Genomic DNA, 24,106 nt, shown 5'->3' with positions numbered 1-24,106 from the left:
TAACGCTCACAACGCTCGTGGAATCATTTCATCCTTGTCGTTTATCAAATGTTAAACAAGGATAAACGATGCTCGCGAGCGTTAAGTGGAATGCAGCCCACGACGTCCACGACCCATGTTTTGTGCACCACGACCAATCGTCGATTAATTTAACTAAAAGTTGGTGAAAGAGACTCGTAACATGTCGTTATTCAATTGCGATGACTCCAATTCCGATGGAGAATTGAAGATAAACAAAGAATATGCCAATATCTACGATAATTTTCGTCAAAAGGAAGAATTACATAAACGTGAGTGAACCTAACCCTTAACAGACGCAAAAGATTTTTTATTGGATAATTTTTAATTAGAACACACACGCAGTACTATCTCTTTTAAAAATTTGTTTTCTTTTTAACTGTTTAACTTTTTCAATTTCTTACAAACTAAGTCATATACATATATATATATATAGTGTAGGAGTCGAACTCAGGATCTGTGCAACTAAAAGTCGAGAATCTTTTACAGGATCATCCTAAGATGCAAAAATTTCTCTATCTAAAAATTATATTAAAGTGACATGATTATAATTGATTGATATACATAAAAGAATCAGAGAGAAAAAAAAATATTTCATTGAATTAGAAAAATCTTATACCTCATCTACTATATCTAACAATTAATATTAAATTATTACATTAAATTATTATTTTACATAGTGCTTTAAGTATATATATAATTATAATTTTTTTCCTATTTTTAATCATCTTGCAGTGAAGGCAAGATATGGAGAAGATGCTGCATTTTCAGAGGATGAGTCCAGTGATAGCAGTTCATCAGAGGATGAGAATGTATGTTAATTTTTAATTTGTTTAACATATTATTAATTACTCTTATCATATATTTTATCATAAATATTTTCTTAACTTATTAGATTTTGTCTCCTTTCCATCTCATAAAAATCTAGCTTTATGTACAATAATACTAATTTTAAAAATGCATAATAATAGTAATTAATTTTTTTTAGATTCAAGATCCAGAATTTGATAAACAGTTTCTCATAACATTGGCTTGTTTGAAATCTGAAGATCCGAGCATATATGATGAAAAAGGTTTTAATGATATTGACAAACCTGGAACATCGGAAAGTACTGAAGCAAAAGAAATAGAAAAGAAAAAGTCAAAAAAAGAGAAACCTATTTCTTTACGCGATTATGAACGTAAGATAATATTAGAGAGAGATGGACGGTTTAGTAGCAGCGAAGATGAAGATGATGCAAAACAGAGAGCTGAATCTAAAACATCCACTTATGTACAGGAACAAAAAGAATTAAGAGATAGTTTTAAACATTCTCTAAAAGATGAAGATGAAGATGAGAATAATGACCTTTTAAAAATAAAACAAAAAACAGAAGATGAAAAACTCAAAGTACTTTCAATGATTATATTTTTACATGTGTATATATGTATTATTGTGTATAATACTATTATTGTTTTATTTAGGAAGAAGAATCATATAAGGAGTGGTTGAAAGGTCAAGAAGTGAACATAGATCTCAAGGACAAGAAAATTCTTAAACCATTACGCGATTTTTGGTTGGATCCCAATTTAGATTCAAATGAGAAATTTTTAAGAGATTATATTTTAAATAATAAATATATAGATAAAGAATCATATGATGTTGACTTGGAGTATAATCAAGTTATTCATGACAGCGATGAGAACTTGTCAGAAGATGAAAAGACTATTGAAAAGCAAGAGGAATTTGAACGTAAATACAATTTTAGATATGAAGAACCTGATCAAGAATATATCAAAAGGTACAAGTTCTTATTTAATTTAAATATAAATGTTAATTATTAAATATGCTAAATTTTTTTTATTCGTGAATTTTATGTTTTAAGGTATCCACGAACAATGGAAAATTCAATGCGGAAAAAAGATACGCGCAGAGCTCAGAAAAGAGCAGAAGTTAAGCAAAGAAAAGAGCAAGAGAAACAACAAAAGAGAGAAGAACTAAAGCAATTGAAGGCGTTGAAGAGAAAAGAAATAGAAGACAAAATAGAAAAATTGAAAGAAATCACAGGTAACATAACTTTAATTTTTAAACGTGTAAAATTTATGTTAAATTATTCAACATTATGTTATGTCTACTGCAGGAAATGATGATATGCGCTTCGATAATGTTGATTTTGATTCTGATTTTGATCCAAATGAACATGACAAAAAGATGAAAGAGATTTTTAATGACGAATATTATGCTAGTGGTAAAGATGAAATGCAGAAGCCAGAATTCCCAGAGATTGATGAAGAATTGGATATCGAGAAGTGGGACTTTTATGATCCAACTACAGATAAAATTGACATAAAAACTGAACCATACGAAGAACCTCATTGTGAAGATCTAGATTTTAATGTACTTATTTTATAACTTATCTATTATATGGTATTTTACTAATATATTTTACGAGGGGGGACCCAAAAAAAACGGGAATTTCGTCATAACTTCTTTATTTCTCAATATTTTAACACCAAATTTTGATCACCTTCAAAGTATTCGCCATTGACCACAACGCACTTCTCCAAACGATTCTTCCATTGTTCAAAACAGTTTTTAAATTCACTCATCGGGATGTCCTTTAAGCCTTCCAGCGATTTTTGTTTCACCTCCTCCACAGTGGCAAAACGCTTTCCTTTCATATTCCTTTTGAGTCTGGGGAACAAAAACCTCCAAGTAGAGCTTCTGGTTGGCAGTTTGACCCGGGGGAACGAACTCCGCGTGCACAACACCTCTGCAATCGAATCTGCCACTGTGGAGGAGGTGAAACAAAAATCGCTGGAAGGCTTAAAGGACATCCCGATGAGTGAATTTAAAAACTGTTTTGAACAATGGAAGAATCGTTTGGAGAAGTGCGTTGTGGTCAATGGCGAATACTTTGAAGGTGATCAAAATTTGGTGTTAAAATATTGAGAAATAAAGAAGTTATGACGAAATTCCCGTTTTTTTTGGGTCCCCCCTCGTATATAGGAACTTTACTAGTCATCTGATTATAGATGGATGCAGATTATAATGAATCCCGAGATTTACAATCTGAACTCACAGAAAATACAAAAAAGAGAAAACACAGGAAGCGCTCTAAATTTGCTGAACTTATAGCAAAGGAAAAACCGAAATTTGATCCAAAACAATTTCCTTCATATGCAGGTTATTTTGATCAATATTACTCGTTGGATTATGAGGACATGATTGGAGATTTACCTTGTAGATTTAAATATCGAAAAGTAGTGCCAAATGACTATGGATTAAGTGTTGAAGAAGTAAGTGTTAATTGTGTAAAATTTATTAATATTAAAACTAATAACTAACGAAATCGTTTTTAATAATATAATAATTCTTATAATTTATAATTTAATAAATATATGTACATTATCTTATTTTAAGATTTTAATGGCTGATGATAAGGAGTTAAATAAGTGGTGTTCTCTGAGACAAGCTCTTAAATATAAACCAGAACACATAGAAAATAATGAGATTCAAATATATAAAAAAAAATCGATGAATGAAGTAAATAAGCGAAAAATTCTTAAGAGTTTATATACGTAAGTATTATACGAGAATTAAGAACATATGATATGATTTTATATGTACTATAAATTACATATTATTCTCTTGTATATTTAGCGAACCAGAAGAGACAAAAGAAGAAAAAGACGAAAATATTACTGAACAAACTGAAACTAATAATAAGAAACGTAGGCGAAAGAAGAGAGCTAAAACCATTAATCCTAACGCAGGATTGTTTATAGATGCTGATATTGTTTCTAGAGAAAAAATCATGCATATAACAGAAAATGATGTACCGAATAATTTACATAATAATAGTAAGGATGAAAGTGGAAAGGAGGAAAAAAATGAGGATGCACAAGAGGAAAATATAGTAAATAAGAATAAAAAGCAGAAACGAGTCAACGAAGTCAACAGCGATGCTCCGATTTCTAAGAAAGTGAAGATAGATAACACAACGACAGAAGATTCTCAAATAAAAATGGACGTTATTAATAACATAGAGAATAATAACAAAAATAAAACAGAGATTAATAACAAAATTAAAACAGAAAATAATAACAAAAAGATAGCTATTGACAAATTTACAGGTAAGAGGAAAAACAAGAATAGGCGCTCTCAATTTAACCAAATGAATACTGGAAGATGCAAACCAAATTATGATGATCCAATGATGTCTTTGAATACAGAAAGATTGAAAACATATGGAATAAATGCTAAGAAATTGAAAAATAAATTAAAATATGGTAATAAAAGATTATAAATATGGATTTTCTGTATTTGCATATTCATAAATATAGCAAATATAAAATTATATCTATATGATTTTAAATTCCAGCATTTATTTTTTAGCATTTATTATTATTTTTCTATTGATATAATGTATGTACATATATGTATATATACAATATAAATCAGATCATATCGCAAAGTTACAATAAAGAAATAGAAAAATGTATCGATATATATATATAGGCATGACAAGTTTAATATAAAAGCATATAAATCGTATAAATAAGATAGAGCTACAAGCTGTACATTATAATAAAAATAAAAGCCTATATATATTACACACACACACACACACACAAAAATGAATAAGAGACAACAGTCAGCGACTGCGCGCACCCTCGAGTAGGAGTGGTCTCGAGTTAGGGTGGATCCGCTTTCGGATGATAAACGACGTTTGCGGATTATTAGGATCGTACGCTACTGTTTGTGTTTGCCTATATCCAACAATTTCCATCTCTAATCCAGCCCGTATGCTTCGCTCAAGAGAAAACAGCCCATTGATCGGCGCGTTACAGATTTCATTTACCAAGTTCTTCGCGTACATATCCAACTTAAAAGTCTATACTATACATTTTTCCTTTCGATCCGTTAAAATTTTAACGAAAATAATTAAAAAACAAATTTTAATTAAAACACTTAATTTTTCGATAATTATTAATCAAATTAATTTTTAAGCAATATATGTGATCATGCTTCTGGAAAATTAAATCAGAAATTGAGTTTTTTCAAGGAAGATTATATTGTACATATATTACTAAGATTGTTTTATATATGCATTATTATAACTTTTTTTTATAATGGAACATTAATAAAATCATTTTTAATCGCAGCAGATATTTATTTTCCACGTTAAATATTTCTATTACAGCCGTTTCGATTTAACAGATTACATTATATAAAAAATATACATGTCATTTATTTGTTATAACAATGACGTGTCATTTTTTAATTGCTTGTAAAAAACCGATAACATGAAAAAAAACACGCATTAAAAGTACATTAAGACATACATTAAAAATACATTAAAAGTATATTAAAAGTACTTTTATTTCTCTATTATTATATCGATTATTAACATTCAAAGTTGTATTTCAAAATTAATATGACATTTTAACGATTCAAAATATTTAAGCTTATTTCCTGAAGAACTTTATTTTTCTAATTGTATCGCTGTTGTAACAAATGAGCAATATATAGAAATATATTATCACATTTAAAATATTTATTTAAAATTTCAATATTTCGATTTATACATTCTTCTCAATTTAATTCATTAGTATTTTTATATTATATCTATATTTTATAATTATCTATAAGTATATGTATACTCAATTTAATTCAGAAGTATTTTTATATTATAATATATCTATATTTTATATTTATCTATAAGTATAATATTAAAGAATAAACAGAATTGTGGCTATCAAATCGTATAAAACGTGATCATGTGTAATTTAAAACAAAAGATTCGATCACTTGCGGGGAAAAGGGCGACTGTAGAAAACAATATCGTTGATAATGCATCCTCTTCAGAATTTTATTTAACAGAAGGGAACAACGACATTGGTTAGACTCGCTTCGAAACGGTCGGCAAACCCTCTTTCTCCCCCGGGTACAATAAATCAATCCCCTCGGCTCGACGAGGAGTACCAGTATAGTAGCAGGTGGCTCCTGACGGCCACCGGCGTTCGCGCCCTTAATTCCCAATTAATGTTATCCTCGATGTAAACGTACGTCCTACACGTTCCCCTTGGTCTTCGAACCGTACGTTCGAACATGTTTCCTCACGGATTATGCATCAAATGCGCCGATAGAACATCGTCGGGTGCGTTAAAGTAAAGCGCAGTTCTATACAGTGAAATATTTTTTGCAGTATCTTAATTCTAAAATTGCTCGAATTCTTGCTTTTCAGAAATAGGATTTAATGATTAATTTGTTTGTATATATTCGACAAGTACAAAAAGAAGATATATAAACAAATTTAATAGAAGCATTAAAACATTATTATGACATCCGCACATCGAAGGAATAATAAATAAAAAAAATAGCATAAGTATTATTTAAATATAAAATACTATATAAAGATAAAAAAATATCTTTAATTAAATTTGAAAGAATTTATAGGAGAAAAAAAGAAGTCCTGCGAAAGTTTCACGTTGCGACTCGCACGTATAATCGATATAATTGATCGGGGATAGGAAGCTGTGCCCGAGTTATAGGAGCTATTGAATTACGGTAGGACCGAATTTCACGGGCTAACACCTCCATCTGGATAGTAACCGAGGAGGATAAGTGCACTTAGGGTAGTGTAATTGACACAATATCCCCGGCGGCGTTCTAATTGGCGGAAAATCGTCGGGTAGAATCCGATCTCATCGGTTCCTCGTTAACTAATCGGACAATTAAACACCTTGCAGCGATGCCCCTTCGTCTACAATCGCGAAGATAGAAATGTAAATTTGGGGACTCATTAGGAACTATAAAAAAAAGTGAGTGCATTTAGACATAAAATAAATTTAGTTCTACAAAAAGCGGTTTTTATCTTGCGATTATTCTGCTTACTGTGTTCTCTTCTGGAGAAAAATCGATATCACATTTATAGAAAAAGATATAGAATAACACTTTATTCTACATATAATAGTAAATAATACTTCAATTTGCTAAAATATGTATGTATATTATTTCCGTGCATGAAAGTTTCAGCACCCGATAAAAAGAAATAATTGACTTTTTTCATCTTCGCATCACGTGACGCAAAGTATATAGGTATATATATTCACAAAAACGGTCACACGCGTATTTCATCAAATCTTCAATTTCTTAAATCTGTACAGAACAATGAGAAATGAAAAATGTGCGAAATTTGCTTTTACGGAGAAGCAATGGTTGTAAATGCATCGGTGATCATAGTAAAATTCGACTCGTCGGTTCGTATGGTAGTATTCGGTGGTCTATCCGGATTTCCCGTAGGTAAATCTCCTACTTGGATGAGAATCACGAGATAGGTGGTGACCGAGCCAATGACCTGAGAAGAAAGAAATTCAATAATTTGTTTCTGTATATTTTGTTTGAGTGAAAGAGAGGTTTTATATATTATTTTTAAAGATCCTAATTGTGTAGATGTGGACAGCCCAAAAACTCCTATATTTGTATATCTCTGAATAAATATAAAAAAAAAAAATAATCGCTGTTTTTCAATTTTTGCCACTTTTTATGTAATTTATTGCAAATTTATTGCTGTATTTTTTTCAGAATCAAATTTTATTTTTTTTTTCAAGCAAATAAAACTAATTGATCAAAATTACAAAATGAGTGACAAGAATATCAAAGACTTCATCTCTACAGAATTTTTTATTGTAGTGAAGCACGAAATATTATGTACACTTTAGTCTCATCGTGTTTTGGCGTTACATGCGAAATTTTGTAACTTTCGATTAATTCTTAGGACCCTAGCACACAAAAAATTTAAGGCAGTAAGACGTAAGCATTAAGAAAATCAATATGTTGGATTTGCTACTGCTTATGTTATAGCCTTACGGACTCTACTGTGATTGGTCAATTCACTTACTGCTTACGTTTTACTAAGTTTTTTTGTGTACCATGGCCCTTAATTGCAGGCATAAAAGTTACAAGACAAAGTCTCAGATTAATCGTTACTGAAGTAACAAAGAGTAAATGAAAACTAATGCTAATAAACAACGGTATTATTAGGATGAAAATAAAGTATAATAGGTCATACTAACGCATCATGTGCGCGAGCGATTATCCAAGAATCTATATTTTTACAATAGGTTAAAAGTCTTTATTTTTACAATAAATTTCAAGAAACTTATCGTACCACTTCACATCTCTGAAACAACTTTCCGCTTTATGAAATTCAAGCGATCCATTAATGCGTGGTCTACAATGGGCAGTAGCAGTAGTGGATTAAGGAGTAGACGCAGAAATCAACCAATCATAATCGAATGTGAGAAAGATAATCAACTACGATTAGTCGATTTCTGCACCTACTCCTTAATTCACTACTGCTACTGCCCATTGTAGACCACGGATAACACTTACCCCATGAATGAACGTGTGATCCAGATTGAAGAAGCCACACGCTGTATATGTCAACGGATTTTGTATCAATTGCAGAGTGAAATCTCGTATCTGTAACAAATTTCGATATTAATTGTTGTTTCTCGTTATTTCATTACATTAAGATAAGATGATGGACTTGCCTCCGCACGAAATTCTTTGCTGGTCGTTGGCTCGTACAACTCGCAAATTATATCACCTGTGTTCGCAGCCTGCGAAAGTTCATGCATCAATATATTATATCGCGATTGTTACCACGCGACAAACCAATTTATTTTTGTCACTACTCAAAAAAACGATAATATTTGAAAGAACTTATGTTTTTACTGATTCTCCAAAACACACAAACAAGAAAAAATGAAAGGGCGTATAAAAATTTTGCTTGCCTCAACGCTCGTCATTGCACACATATGATTTATAACGAGGACCTTCGATGAGTAGAACAGAATCCAGCTAATGACCGGTATTATTTCCTTCTGGTAATTTTCCTTCTGGTATTTTTCCTTCTCATAGTCTCCCTGCCAGAAAACCTTGTAAGCGTAGTATAGGAGACTAGTGATGAATACGAACGACACCGTCATAGAAAAAAGGATCTGTATGCCGAACGCATCATTCGTACTCCTGGTAGACTTGATTAATTCCAAATGAACTTGCCTTTATTCAGCATAAAGAAGAAAACATTATCATCCAAATCGTTTCGAAAAAGTATGTATGCATTGTAATACATTCTACTACAAGGTACTAAAAAACTAAATCAATTACGAATAAATTTGTTATATTTAATTTTATTATTTTCAGGAATAAATAAATAGGAATTCATACGGTGAACCAGGGTAGCTATCATGTAACTTTTTTCCTAGAGTGGAAATGTAAAAAGTGAAAATTCTTTTGTTGTATGTGTTTTTAAACAAAAATGCACTGATATAATATAACTGAGAGTTGAACATAAAATTGAATTTCAATTTTAATAAAAATAATTTGTGTATATATGAAAATTAAATAAACTAAGGAATTAAAGATCATTTGTTAACATTATGTTACAAAGAAAAATTTGAAAGGAATAATTTATTTAAATAATATTTTAATATACATATATAGATAGTAGTACAATAAAAATTGTATAAATGAAATTACGTAATTCAATTAGCAAAAAGGAAAATGATAAAATGAGGAATTATGCTCATTGCATAGAGTATTAATATAATTGAATTTTTAATTTTTAGTTAATAATTAATTATACAGATTTTACGGAAAAGAAACTAATAAAACAGTAATAATAATAAAATAATACAGATTAATATACAAATAAACATTATTCTGTAACATAACTTACAATTAATACATCAGACTATCAGTTTTAATTAATTTGTGAAAAAAACAGTACATTTGTGGTACCACGTCATCGGTTGTGAGTTGTGAATGTGTTAATTACCATATTTTTCGAAAATAAATGTATAACAGATCAAGATAAAATTGACATTAACCATTAGTCATAAATGACTTGTTATCATGCAAATTCTGAGTAGCGCAATTGTAAATATCCACGTGTACAAAAAAATACACGTGTACATGCAAGGTGGTCTTAATGTGCAAAATTACAAAAAATTTATTTTTATACGTGTTTAAGTAAAAATCTCACTTAACAGCCCTCATCGTGTCGGTATTATCCTTAGACTTGGAATCCTCCTGCGTCGTAGATGCGACAAACTTGTTCCACTCGTCCTTCATTTTCAGTACCCTTTTGTGCTGCGGCGAATCTGGCGTGGTCGTTAACATGCGTCTCAGTAGATTGTTCAGTTGAGTGAACCGAGTCTTCGAGTAGCTTCAAACGTTCATGGCAAGAGCAAGAGAGAGAAAGCCAGCAACAATTATTTACAAATATATAATTTTCAATAATTATACTCTCTAAATTTCTCAGAGTGAAATCTCACTCTTTTGTAATACTAAAATTTAGAGAGTACTGAAGTCGCGGAATGTACAAAAATTTGCAACTAGCAAAAGTAAAAGTAGTATAAAATTATTGCGAATCTCTCAAAGCTATTAATTTATGCATTTGTAGATGAGATTAATTCGTTAAATATTCATTTGTACTCATGCGAGATCACTTTACCTGACCCAGTGTAAGAACGATGCGTCACTCACATAGAGCAAGCCGACGGGATAATTAAAGGCAAACATAATGACAATTTTGACATGCGTAGGTGTATCATCCTTGAACATCCCGGCATAATTGACCACTGTGAATACGATGAATACCACTACGACGAATGTGAGAGCGATAAGCTGATTACGATACAATTTCCGATAGTTCTTCTCCAATCCCATTTGCTCCAAAGATTTCTCGCACATCGTTATGCGCATCATTGCTGCCTTCATATACTGCGAATGTCAAAAAATAACAATAATGCAAGTCGCACGAGTCCACGTTCAGTAAATCAAGAATCCATTTTGAGAGTTGAATAAAGAGCTTATATTTATATAATATATAAAAATTAATCTTTTTTCTCTCTCTCTTAATTAGATTTTAGATCTTAAAATTTTCGCACGCTAATGTCAATCTCTATGACAATCCCTTAAATTAAATTACCTTTCTCCTCAACCAGCCGCAAGGAATGAGGCAGACCGTCAGGCAGATGTTGGCGTAGAAGATCCCATGAAATGTATAGTTCCCGAGTGAATTCATTTTAGGCAAATAATAAGTTCCCAGGTACTGTATCGACAGTTTCATCACGACGCAATACGTCACCAGACAGATCAACGAGTACGCGATGTTTAGAAATCTGCCTCGATTGGTGGACCAATTTCCCATGCCGACAATGGCGTTCGCTATTAACATCGGCGAGACCATTTCACGTACAGTCTTCGGCTCGAACATCTTCGTGAATGATCAAAATACACCCACTGGCCTTGATAACGACGGGCCCTTCGCCGTCGAATTACAAATGTACGTGCACCTCGCAATTGAAAAATGAACGAGTATCGTAACTATGTCACCTCGCGTGTTCTGTACACATGCGGACAGCGTGATACTAAATGTCACCCCCGACAAAAGTGGGAAGCCGAAGGTGGTCGAACAGGTGGCGGCGGCGGTGAAGTGGTGAACGCACAATCTAAGTAAACGATGTTCGCGATGCCTCGCAATGTCCGTATGTCCCAAAGGATTCATTCACTCATCTTATAATCAATATCCACTCGCAAGCGTATTGTATAAATAGTCGTCTGCGTCTTTTTTTTCATTTCCACAGCGAATACTCTGTGGAATTTCAAAATTTCTGAAATTTCGCTGTCTTATCACCGAAATGTTAAATAACGTCTCTGTGGATGGATTATAAGGAGGTCGCGAGAGAAATTTTGAAAAAAAATTGCTATTATTTTTAATTCTTAAAAAGATCAGCACGATGTAATATCAAGTTCCTTGCTACTTGTTCTATTTTTCTCCGTATTAAAGATAGTTTTTTTCAACAAGACGCAAAAATTAAAACAGAAATTTAATATCTTGATTAAAATGTTTTTTAGTATTGATGTTCTGAGCAAATTTTTTTAAATTGTAGCAAACTCTACCAAATGGCATTAAATTGTTATAGATGGAAAAGCAATATTATGCAATAGAAATAATGATAAATTTAAACGATGACAAGGCAAGTAGTGTGAAATAAGCGACGAATACATCGGGTGTCCGTGATCTCATAATGGATAAATACCCAGGAGACTTCATCGGGAAGATCGATATCGTGCAAAGTATCAAGCTAAGAGCTATCTTATTAACGACAATGCGAGGATTAAAAATGCAAGTTTGTGTTACTGACATTTGTAAAAGAAGATTGATATGCAACAAAAAAATTTTAATATATTGTCATATATTAGAAAAAATTATTCTGTAAATTATTAATAATCAGAATTTTTTACTTTGTAATTATAACATTGAGAATGACCCGATCGGGCTCGAAACGCCGTTTGTATTTTTGTTGTATTATTGTTTCGCTAATTAAAAAATATTATATCTTTAATTTAAATATTATTTTCTTATGGTTCGTAGTCCTTTTCAACACTTCTATTAAGAATTTTTTATATTTAATATTATTGTAAAAGTTCTATTTCATAACGTATTATTTAATTAATTACAAGCAACTATCGTGCATATTGCAAGGTATTCTACATTCGGGAGGTTGTACTACACACTCCGATATACATATAGATCTCGCACACTACGTGCAGTAATGTCGTAATAAAGGGAAATTAATAGTAAATATTAAGATGAAACAGAAAATATTTATAATAACTGACGCATATACTAAAAAGTATATAGCAGAATTAGCAAACATTTCTTTTCAGTTACTTTGTCGTTACTTTTTATAGTAAACAATTTGATGATGATATTGCAATTTTTTACGACGGTAAAGCTAACTAACTAAACGCTAAGGTTGTACTGAGGTTATAAAAGTCACTTTGAAAAATAATTTGTCACTATTACGCGTTACACTGAAAAAGTTATAAATATAACGAGTAACACGTAACGTTACGCGTAACGTTACTCGTTACTAAAAAGTAATGCGTTACAAATTAGGAGTTATTTTTTTCAGTAACAAATGACTTTTTCAATCCATTACAAGTAACGATTGACTTTTCTAACTCTGATGTTAGCATTACCATCATAAAAAATTCACAATGTCATTACCAAATCGTTATTATAACAAGGTAACGATCAACAAAGTAACAGCGTTACTTGCCAACCCTGGTTATAAACATCTTCGACTATTTGAAATTTAGGCCCGTACGTAGTCCGCTTTTCCAAATTGACAAAGTTAAATATCGAAAAATATATTACGGATACTTCTCTATCATTATTGTTTTATTATATAAATTTATTGAATTAATTTATCAAAAATTTATGACATCTTTATATTAAATATCGTTATATGTATATATATTAAATAATACTAACTATTTTTACATTTGTAAAAATTTTATCTGTAAAATTTACAGAAAAATTTACAGAGAAATGGATAGTAATGTCGGTTTTGTTCGATAAATTACAACAAGTAAAATTTTATTCTAAAATTTAAAGAGAAAAAGTAAAAGAATTTATTAAATATTTTACAGAGACTACTGTATCTATTTTACAAAGACTTATCTATTTTACGTACTTTCTAAACTTTTTGGAGTTAATCTCCAAAAGAGTGAATATTACCACTCTTGATCTCACTCCAAATAATTTAGAGAGTAACTTTTATTTTTATGACACTTTACGACATTCGTTTGTTATACGATTATATGATTCTGTCATAATTTAAGGGAATCCTAAAATGAAACTCGAACTTCGACGAGATCGCTGTTTTACCAAATGCGACACATCAACATATCTTTATATACTACATCAATATCGTACGCACATATGATATGATATACATAAATTTTCATAGAACACTAGCGTTTTAATTAAACATTTAAGTCTAATTCTAAGAACTCCACATTGTTTATTCGTGTAAACTATTACTATAATCTGTGAACCACAATTTCGTAAATACAGATTGCAAAGCTTTTGTACTAAGCACATATGTTGTTACGATATTGACAACTCTGATGCCATATTGGATTAAGAAAGTAAAAAAGATTTCAATCTAACAATATTTTTCGTTCAGCATAAACTTCACTTCACAAACACGTACTAATACGTATACTTCAATCATAGAAAAGGATTTTTGAATCTGTAAAAGAAAAAAAATAAATACAATAAGATAAAAAGGCTCAATAAATTAATAAATAATAAATTGAAATAGAAGAGGCTACGAGCATCCAGCTTGGCTTGTAGCCTCTTCTATTTGAATTTATTATTTAAGAAAAAAGTAATTTTTATTAAAAAATTATTGCGTTATATTCGGTAATATAGACAACTTTAGGATTCCCTTAAAGATTTTTAAAAGATAATCATTAATTAACTTATAATTCTTTTAAAATGTGCATCTTATACAGGATTGTTCAATTCCAGTGTGTTGCTCACTTGTACCATGATGACCAAGTCGGTTGTTACAATTCCCAAAATCTTAAATAAGAAAAGCATAAATATATTTCACTTACAATATGATAGATAGATTTAAAAATATGAAAAGAATATTATTGAATCTTTTTGTAGTTACATATATTTTTAATTACATAATTTAATTTTGCAACTTTATTTAAGAATTACTGCATAAAACGTTGCTATAATAGCAATTGGTACAAACCATGGTTAAGATACGATAATTCAAAGTAAGACCAAACACTGAGAATGTCACCGGACTTTGTAAAATTTGAACACCAAACTGTTGAATCTGAAACAATGGTGGACGATAATTATATAACATAAACATATAATTGCAATTGATTATATAGGGTGTTCAAAAAAAGATCGAATTCACTCGGGAGAATGACGTTTTCGAAAGAAATATTTCAGACAAAAGTTGTAAGGTATAAAAAGATCTATTTACAGATCTTATCAGTTTGACCTTAGTGGCGTCGCCAAGGTCAGATCAAGATAAAATCGATTTTTTTAATGGGATACCGTATTTTGGATGCCAGAATCTAATAGCTGATGTCAAAAACTTTTCAAAAGACTATAATAAAGTTATTTTTCATTAAGTATTTTTCGAGTTATAATTAAAAAGCTTGAAACTTACAGTACTGCCGGCATTATAGCATTATGCAAGATGTCTGACCGATGGCTAAAGAGATATAACCTCCAGCCTTGATTTTAAGAAATGTTATTCAGGACATGATCCTAAACAACATTCAAGAGGTTTTAGCCATTGGTCGGACACTTTGCGTAATGCTAATGCCGCGCCCGCGGCGATATTGTAACTTTCAAGCCTTATAACTTGAAAAGTACTTAATGAAAAATAACTTTATTACAGTGTTTTGAAAAGCTTTTGACACTAGCTATTAAATTCTGATATTAAAAATAGGGTATTTCATTTAAAAAAATCGATTTGACCTTGGCCTGACCTTGGCAACGCCAAGGTCAAACTGATAATATCTCTAAATGGATAATCATTTTATACCTTACAACTTTTATCTGAAACATTTCTTTCAAAAAACGTCATCCTCCCAAGTAAATCCGGAGTCTCGACCTTTTTTGAATACCCTGTATATGTATAACTGTATTGTATAACAACAACAGACTTCTTCTTGCATATTCGTATTTGCATCACATCCATTAATCGCATGAATGATTTCGATGGTTTTCCCTACAAAGAGCTTAATTATAAAATTTATAATCATAAAAACATACACACACACACACAATAATGAACGAGATGAATTACCTCAACAGCCGCGTGCTTGCAAATGCTACTTAAAGGAACAGCTTTCAGAATGCTCAGAAAACCCATTGCCAATGTAAAAGTTGTTTGGTCTGCCCAACTTTTGACTTTGTATTGTTGTATAATGAATCGAACGTATAAATTATAAAGAGCTACAGTAAGGATCACAATAATTTCTCCTATCTCCCAAACTGTTTGTACTCCAAAAGTAATACATACTACCTTTGAAATTTTACACAACTCCAGATGTACCTGTCTTAAAAACATTAAAGGTAATAAAAAATATTATTATTAAAAAAAAAAATTTTTTTATCTTCCAAAAAATATATATAATGTCTGATGTAAATATTTCCTGTACAATGAATGAAATTGTCAATTTTAAATATCTTAATGGCAAAATTAATGGATTTTAAGTTTATTTGGATTTTAGTTCGACTTTTACTTCAGAAAAATATTATAAAACTAAATGCAATCTATGCTTAAAATATAGGGGAAATCGGGGACAAAAGTAACATTTTGACTTTGAAGTGTTATAACAGTTAAAATATAATACTTACATTAAAAAAATATGTATCTTTAGATATAAAATTTATTTAGCTATAAAATTTTCTTTGGTTTAATTATTTTATGTAATTAGAAAAAAGTTATGTTTAAAGACTATGAGGAATTTTGTTACAATCGTCCCAACCCGGTAGAGGGGGATAATTGTATCACATTTGCCAGAGGTACACAACTACAATAAGTCATACTCTTCTTGCAGTTTCACGAATGGATAACTGGTCCTTTACAACTTCTTTAAATGTCTATTTACAATATATAAAGATACTTCTTTTATATAAATTTTTCTCTTATCTGTCTTGTATTTTCTTGTTAATGGGATTAATGGGATTCTATGAAGAAAAATACAAATAACATTGTACAAAATAATACTAAAATAAAATCAAATAAGTTTAGGGACAATTGTAATGTTACAACTGACCCCAGGCATTGATATTACCATTGTTTCCTAATGATATATTTTATGATTTATAGTAAATTTTTTAAATAAAAACTTAGATAAAAGTCAATCCAAATGTGCAAACCATCAAAGCAGATAATCATTAAAACATATTATGATAATTACATTATACCTTCATTATAAAGAAAAAAAATCTTAGATTTTGTGCACGCAATAAAACTTACTTGATGGATGAAAAAAGTAATTTCTACTCCTGCACTCGTACACGTTCCGCGAGAATTAGTGAGAAATAAACGATTCAATGCCGATCTGTCTACAGAATTTTACCATGCAGCCGCATACACATATCTATTATAGTTTAAGAAATATTATAACGATGTTTTACTATTGTCTCGTTACTTTTGTCTCCGGTCTCCCTTATGTTTTATAGAATTTAATTAAAATGTATTTCATAATTATCTGTACTCACTTAAGTGTCTGTAACAGATGTTTACGTTCCTGATATTTTATCTTCATGGAATTGTACTTTCGAAATCGATTTTGAAATTCATTTTGTAATTCTTTTTTTAACTGGGATGGAAAGTGAGATTCAATTTGAGATATGATCTTATCTTGTTTCTCTGGTACAGAAACATTTATTCGAGTCACCCTCCGTCGCCTTCGAAATATCATCTTCATGGAAAGAATATGTTTCTGCTTTTCAGTATTCATAGTTTTAACATAATCTTTCAATTCAAAAACGTTTAATTTTATTTCTTTCGTTGATAAATTTGTTAAACTCTCGCATAAGAGTTGATTAACTAATTTGAATTTTACTTCTAAACACCTGTATCGTTATAACAGCATATTAATACATATCAAGAAAACTTATTATCTCTCTCTCTCTCTCTCTCTCTTGTATTTTTTATCTCTTCAAACAAACAGTAAATTAAAATCCATGGTTGACGACACAAAATTACAGAGAAAATTATGCATACTATACAACAAAATTATACATACAGTCCCTGGTCACATTATTATGACAACTATTGAATTTTTATAAAAAGTGGTAGAAAGATTTGTATTTCAAGTGGCAATACTGTTTTTTAAATTACTGTGCATGCAACTCTAACATAGATCGCCATTTTGACATGTGTCAACTGTTTAACCACGCCGAAGTTACATATAACCTCTATTTAGAACACTTTGTCTCGTGACGTAAATTGTTAATATTAATAAAATATAACGGTAAGTAATAAATATAAATTGTTGTTAGACATGTTAATAAAGCATAAATAAATAAGTTATTAACATGTCTAACATGTCTAACTGCTTTATTAATATGTCTAACAACAATTTATATTTATTTTGCATATTTTGTTCGCTGTATTTTATAATAAAATATAATTGATTTAACATTGCCAAGTTGTAATTAATTGATTGAACATAAAATTGTTCAATAAATTCATCATAATATATATTTAAAATTTAACCAAATAGAAAAAAGTGCAAAAAAATAAGATGGTCATAATAATGTGGCCAGGGACTGTAATATACAACATTGTTCACAAGTATAAAACACCCTTAATCTATTGCATTTTATAGAAAAGGCGATAAAAAAAGTAAAAATCAAAGCAGGATTAAGAAAGTATTACAATTATTGTAAAAATGAATATTATACTTTCAATAAAACTATTTTTAAATCTATTTTTTATTAGATATATGTACATATATAGAATGTTTACGTCAATTTGTGGAGATGCTTTACACTTATGGCAAAGTTGTAATATTAACGTCAAGTGTAATAATAAGCTCATAATAAGTTAAGCAAAACAATGGCGATTATTACTTTCCACACATTAATTGGTGAGTATATCTAAATAAGTAAATTTCTGGATTATTTAAATAGAGTCAATTTACGTACTTTACAAATATGCAGAATTCGAAGGTATTAATACCAATGGTAATGAACGCATACACGTATACCAATATAATATAAATTGAAATAAATATGTTGGTACGTATTTGTAATTGAACAAAAATCGTGATGCAAATAATGAAGACGGTTGTAATCCAGACGGTTATTATTCCGATCGTCACAAAGTATAATCTGTTATAGTTCACCGATAATCCAAGTTGTCGCAATGTTTTATCAATCTCGAAGATTTTTTTGTAACAAGCTGTGAATTTCTGTATACATATCAATTTACAATGAGACAATATTACAATTAATATACACACACAGATGCATAGTTTTATATTAAAACTGTTATAAATCTTTTATATCATAAAAAAAAATAAGCGGTATAAATGGCCATATGTCATATGTACTGTTTTATTCGCTTACCTTCGTATGCCACCAACCCAGGAACATCTTAAATATTATAGACACAATAAAGATGTATGAAAATAATCGATACAGGAAATATTCCATCCTCAGCAGTTTAACGTTATTTGCATAGAATTTTTCTTGTATGCGGAACGAGCCACTGTAAAATATACCAAATAATAACAAAAAATAGATGAAGCTGAGTATAGGTCTCGGATAACCACGAGGATACTCAAAAGCACGAAATCCCAATAAACAACTGAGTATTGTCACCAATCTTAACGCTTCGGAGAAGCATTTTGGACGCGCAAATAGCTTCATCACTTCTCCCTCTTTCACAAAGTATTCGACTCAAAGTACTCTCGTTTACTCAGACAAAATGTTTTCCTTTTTAATCTTCAACCGATCGAAAGTCATTCATCTAAAGTATTCAAAAGAAAATTAATATTTTCCTTGCAATTTCTTACTGATTCTCACGTCCAACACAATTACAAGAAAGCTGAGTTAATTCCAGTGCGTTAATTAATTACACTTGCTTTGTAATTAAAATGCATATTACTATAAATAATTAATACAACGTATGTAAATATTACACACACCGTAAATATCATGCAATGTGCTTAGCGATACTTAGCGATGTGAAAACGATTTATGTTAGATCGGACAACGACGCGATTCACTATCTTGCTTGCTCTCCGTTTGTACTCGTCTCTCTGTAGTTCGCAAATCAATGATCCACCTTTATGAACGAAGGAGCATATAAATGATTATTATGAATTATGAAGAATGTGCTAAATGAACGTGCGCAAACGAGCCCTCGAGGTGGCCTTTGAAGCGGTCACAATATATACATCTACATGTAATAGGCACTTCTGTCCGCGAAGCGATAAATAACTTATATTCACGTGTGCGCAAGGAATGCTTTATTCATTATCCTAATGCAAGTAAAGTCATAAGATGCTATCCAAGATTCGCAACAACATTGCTGAAAAAAAATAATTCCTAGTGAAAGATTATTGACGTATATAATTCTTAATATACCAATGTGTGTGCACGTGAAATGTGCAGCGAAGACGATAGACCAATAGATTGCTATGCGTTTAATGAACGCATTATGTATAATTAAGGCTGCGGTCTACTTGACGCTACAAACGCTTCGAAGCATTCTTTGATTAGTCAATTCGTAAAATTCTTTGTTCTGATTGGTCGCTCAAACGCTTCGAAGCGTTTGTAGCGTCAAGTGGACCGCAGCCTTTAAGAAATCCAAAAATATTGAAGAAATATCCGACTAGAACGTGTTATTTCCTCTCAAAAACGTTATATCTTTTTGCATAAAAACTATTATGGTCCCCACGAGGAATTTCTCACATTACCTACTTGAGAAAGGATTAATTCTTAAAAATAAAATTGACTAATGCAAAGGCAAATTGAAGGAAAGTCAGGGAACTGCGATAAATTAAAGACAAGCGTGAGAATTGTCTTTGCTCGTAATTTATTTCTTATTGAATATGTAATGTGTAATACAGTCACACAACTCATAATCGATTATTAATTTATAAATTGTGCATACTATACCATAGAAAGCGTCAATGCCATATATCCTGCAGTATAGGGTAAGAACGACGCGTGGCTCACGTAAAGTAAGCCGACGGGATAATTTAATTAAATCCCGAATATAATAACATTAATAACAATTCTAATATGCATTTTTCACGAACATCTCGTCATAACGGACTACTATAAATATAATAAATAATATTACCATGATAAATATAAGAGAATAAAGCTGATTCAAATACAATTTCGGATATTCTTCTGTAATTCCATTCCCTTCATGATTTTTTTGAACATCAGAATCATCATTGCCTTTCTACGAAAATTGAAAAATAACATTCTCATTTTTCTATCGATTCAAAGACGAAAAGATCGCGCAAAACTATGTTTGATAGATCAAGTTTGATAAACTACTTTTAGAATTGAAAAAAGAACTTATATTTATAGCATATAAAAATGAATTTTTTTTTTTAATTAGACTTTAGATCTCAGAATTCTCGCATGCGGGTATGTCAGTCTCTACGGTAACCTTTTAAATTAAGTTACCTTTCTTTTCAATCAGCCGCACAGAATGAAGAGTAACGTCAGATAGATGTTGGTACAGAGAATTACTTAAAATGTGAAGTTATCTTGAAAGAGTTCGTCTTCTGCAAATAACAAGCGATCAAGTGCTCAATCGACAACTTCATCAAAGCGTAGACCACCAGGCAAATCAATGAGTAGAGGAACCGGGGTCGATTATCAAAAAGCTAACTTAATCAATATGATTCAGCGTATTCTATTCCTTTTATTGTAAATTACTAATATATGATATTAATTTATTGTTAAAACGTTTTGCATTAAAAGCATCGTGTATATTACTTACAATGACTTTTAAGAAAATGAAGCTGGTAATTAAATATTTTTTCTCCTTTGCTGCTTTGATAAGTTTTTGACAAATCGCGATTTTTCTATCCTATAATTGTAAAAAATGGTATGTTTTATTGTTAGATAATTTTTGCTTCATCATTTAGTTAGTTAATCATTATTATATCATAATTGTAATTAAATTTATGGTCATAAACTCTTACTAAAAACTGTATATTTTAACAAAAATGAGCCGGGATTAGTTGTTACAATAATATCCATTTCTATCAATGCAGTTTAATTTTAATTTCGGTTCAACCAACTCTTCATTTTTTTCTAATTCTAAGAATTAGAAAAAGATAAAGAATAAACTAAACCGAGACTAAAGTTAAATTAGATTATTTTAGTAAGAAACTAACTGTCACATTTTCGCATTTAAAATAAAATAACTTATTTGTACGATGATATATGTGATATTTTCGCATTTAAAATAAAATAACTTATTATTTGTACGATGATATATGTGGGAGTAATATTTCTTTTAATACCTAAGGGATGTAGGTACATCATAATGGATATAGTATTTAAAAATCTTACTTATACTTTTGTCTAAAGATCACTATTCAGAAACTGTGACAACTAGTTTTTTTCCGAATTCCTCTATGCGATTTTAATTGACAACTAGTTTTTTTCCGAATTCCTCTACGCGATTTTAACATCCTGACTCGCTTGCTGATTCAAATTCGTGTGTCGTTTACCACTAACATCGGCGTGATCATCTTCATAGTTTTTTGCTGGAATATCTTCGTGGATGACTGCGAGATATGCCCGAGATCTCGATAACGACGAACAACAACGCTCTTTGCCATCGACTACACGTATGAGCACCTCGTGACCAAGAAATGAACGATGAATATCATAGCTAGTCACCTAGAGTGTTCCATACCACGTGCGACTAGTGGTAATAATAAATATCACCTCTGATACAGGTGGGTGGTCAAAGGTAATCGAACAGATGGCGGCGGTGAAGTGATCAACGCGCGATCCAAGTAAACGAAGGTCGCGATACCTCATAATGCCTCAAAGGATTTATTTGCACGTCTTATATAGTCGATATCGGCCTGTGAACGTATTGCATATATATGTAAATAATCGTCCGCGCCTTTTTTTTTATTTCCACTGCGAATATACCGCGGAATTGCAAAATTTCTGAAATTTCACTCGCTTAAATTATCGAAATAATGTCTTTGTAGACAAATTATAGACAGATTGCAATAGAGATTTATTTTTAAAAATTGCAATTGTTTTTAATCCTTGAAGAAAGATCAGCACGACACATAATATCGAATTTTCTACGTGTTTTATTATTTTTACCAGTCCATGTTAGTAATAGTTTTTTGCAACAAAAAGAAATCGAAAGGAAAATGTAATCTCTTGATTAAAACTTTTTCAGTATTAATTTAATTATTTTTAATTACATTGCGAAATAGTATCATCACATATCACGGGATGTTTTAAGCAAATTTTTTAAAGATTATAGCGAATTTCATTAATTGATGTGTTAATTTGTGAAATGCTGGATAAACATAATGAAATTTAATTATTGATTATTGAAACGGTAATATTATATTATATTATAGTGTTAATGTGATAAATTTAAACGATTACAAGACAGGCTATGCGAACTAAGCGACAAATATATCGGGTGTTCGTGATCTCATAATGGATGAATGCCCAGGAGACTTCATTAAGAAGATCGATATGTGCGAAGTATCAAGCTAAGAGCTATCTTATTAACGACAATGCGAGGATTAAAAATGCAAGTTGGTGTAACTGATATTTGTAAAATAGAGAATTGATATGCAATAAAAAGATTTTTAATAGATATTAGACAAAATTATTCTGTAAATTATTAATAATTACAGAATAATTTTATAAATTCCTAGAACATCTTTGTATATTTAATATCGTTGCAAAAGTTGTACTTTATGTATTAAGTTGTACGTTACGTATTAGTTATAATTGGCGTATTTACAACAATTACAAGCAACTATTGTGCAAAAAACTCGACGTTTGAGAGATCATACACTCCGCTATATAAATCTCGAATACCACATGCAATAATATCGTAGATAGCGTAAAAGGAATTGAATATCTAGCGAATATAAAAATGGAACCGAGAATATTTAATTACTGACGCACACATTTCTTCGAAGTGTATGCTTATACCTACTATCGCGTTATGTTTTTATGTTCAGCACAAATTTTTTCATTGTGGTTGACATTTGCAACCACATAGTCGGCTTTTTCAAGTTGAAAAAGTTAAACATCTAAAAATGGATTATTATCGTTTCGTTATATATAAATTTATCAAATTAATTTATTTAAAACTTATGTTATCGTTATATTAAATAATATACTAATTTCTTTTATATTATATTTGTAAAAAGTTTTATCTGTAATATTTACAAAAATACAGGATGGGGACAAAAAAAATCTGTATTACAATCGACAGAGGATGATTCCTTGAACAAAAATAAGTAAAAAATGCAGAATAAACTTTTTTCTCCGAGGCTTTGTTTCAGAAAATCAAGTTTACAAAGTACTATATGTGTGTACTTAATAAAGATACGATTCGTGAAAAAACACTAAACGTTATCATGTTAATATATTATCTACATAACTTCACGAGTGGCAGAATTTAAAAAAATGTAATCAAGATTAAACCA

The 24,106-nt window shown here is 30.4% G+C and overlaps 2 protein-coding genes across 2 annotated transcripts; one reads left to right on the top strand and one right to left on the bottom strand.

Moving 5' to 3' along the window:
- The first annotated feature begins 29 nt into the window (after window positions 1-29).
- On the top strand, window positions 30-4,307 carry LOC108720588 (protein KRI1 homolog). Its single transcript, XM_018444688.1, has 9 exons — window positions 30-290; window positions 754-830; window positions 1,007-1,408; window positions 1,483-1,799; window positions 1,884-2,065; window positions 2,139-2,395; window positions 3,034-3,297; window positions 3,422-3,579; window positions 3,662-4,307. The coding sequence occupies exons 1-9, from the start codon at window positions 182-184 to the stop codon at window positions 4,305-4,307; spliced, it is 2,412 nt and encodes an 803-aa protein (XP_018300190.1). The 5' UTR covers window positions 30-181.
- Window positions 4,308-7,198: 2,891 nt separating this feature from the next.
- Window positions 7,199-11,291, bottom strand: LOC108720579 (putative gustatory receptor 28a). Its single transcript, XM_018444676.1, has 6 exons — window positions 11,004-11,291; window positions 10,527-10,795; window positions 10,056-10,238; window positions 8,809-9,070; window positions 8,399-8,488; window positions 7,199-7,361 (listed from the first exon to the last, which is right to left on the bottom strand). Exons 1-6 carry the CDS (start codon window positions 11,289-11,291, stop codon window positions 7,206-7,208), a joined length of 1,248 nt encoding a protein of 415 aa, XP_018300178.1. The 3' UTR covers window positions 7,199-7,205.
- Between the last annotated feature and the right edge of the window lie 12,815 nt (window positions 11,292-24,106).

Source organism: Mycetomoellerius zeteki, unplaced genomic scaffold (genome assembly GCF_001594055.1).
Source record: "Mycetomoellerius zeteki isolate Tzet28-1 unplaced genomic scaffold, Tzet1.0 scaffold102, whole genome shotgun sequence".
Taxonomy (NCBI): Eukaryota; Metazoa; Arthropoda; class Insecta; order Hymenoptera; family Formicidae; genus Mycetomoellerius; species Mycetomoellerius zeteki.
This window is presented reverse-complemented; position numbering and strand designations above follow the sequence as displayed.

Excerpts from the sequence above, each read along its gene's own strand:
- LOC108720579 (XM_018444676.1), bottom strand. The coding sequence starts at position 11,291 with ATGTTCGAGCCGAAGACTGTACGTGAAATGGTCTCGCCGATGTTAATA. Across the intron at positions 10,796-11,003 it reads GCGGCTGGTTGAGGAGAAAG|TATATGAAGGCAGCAATGAT; the intron begins GTAATTTAATTT and ends TGACATTCGCAG. Across the intron at positions 10,239-10,526 it reads TCGTTCTTACACTGGGTCAG|CTACTCGAAGACTCGGTTCA; the intron begins GTAAAGTGATCT and ends GAACGTTTGAAG.
- LOC108720588 (XM_018444688.1), top strand. The coding sequence starts at position 182 with ATGTCGTTATTCAATTGCGATGACTCCAATTCCGATGGAGAATTGAAG. Across the intron at positions 291-753 it reads AAAGGAAGAATTACATAAAC|TGAAGGCAAGATATGGAGAA; the intron begins GTGAGTGAACCT and ends ATCATCTTGCAG. Across the intron at positions 1,800-1,883 it reads GATCAAGAATATATCAAAAG|GTATCCACGAACAATGGAAA; the intron begins GTACAAGTTCTT and ends TTATGTTTTAAG.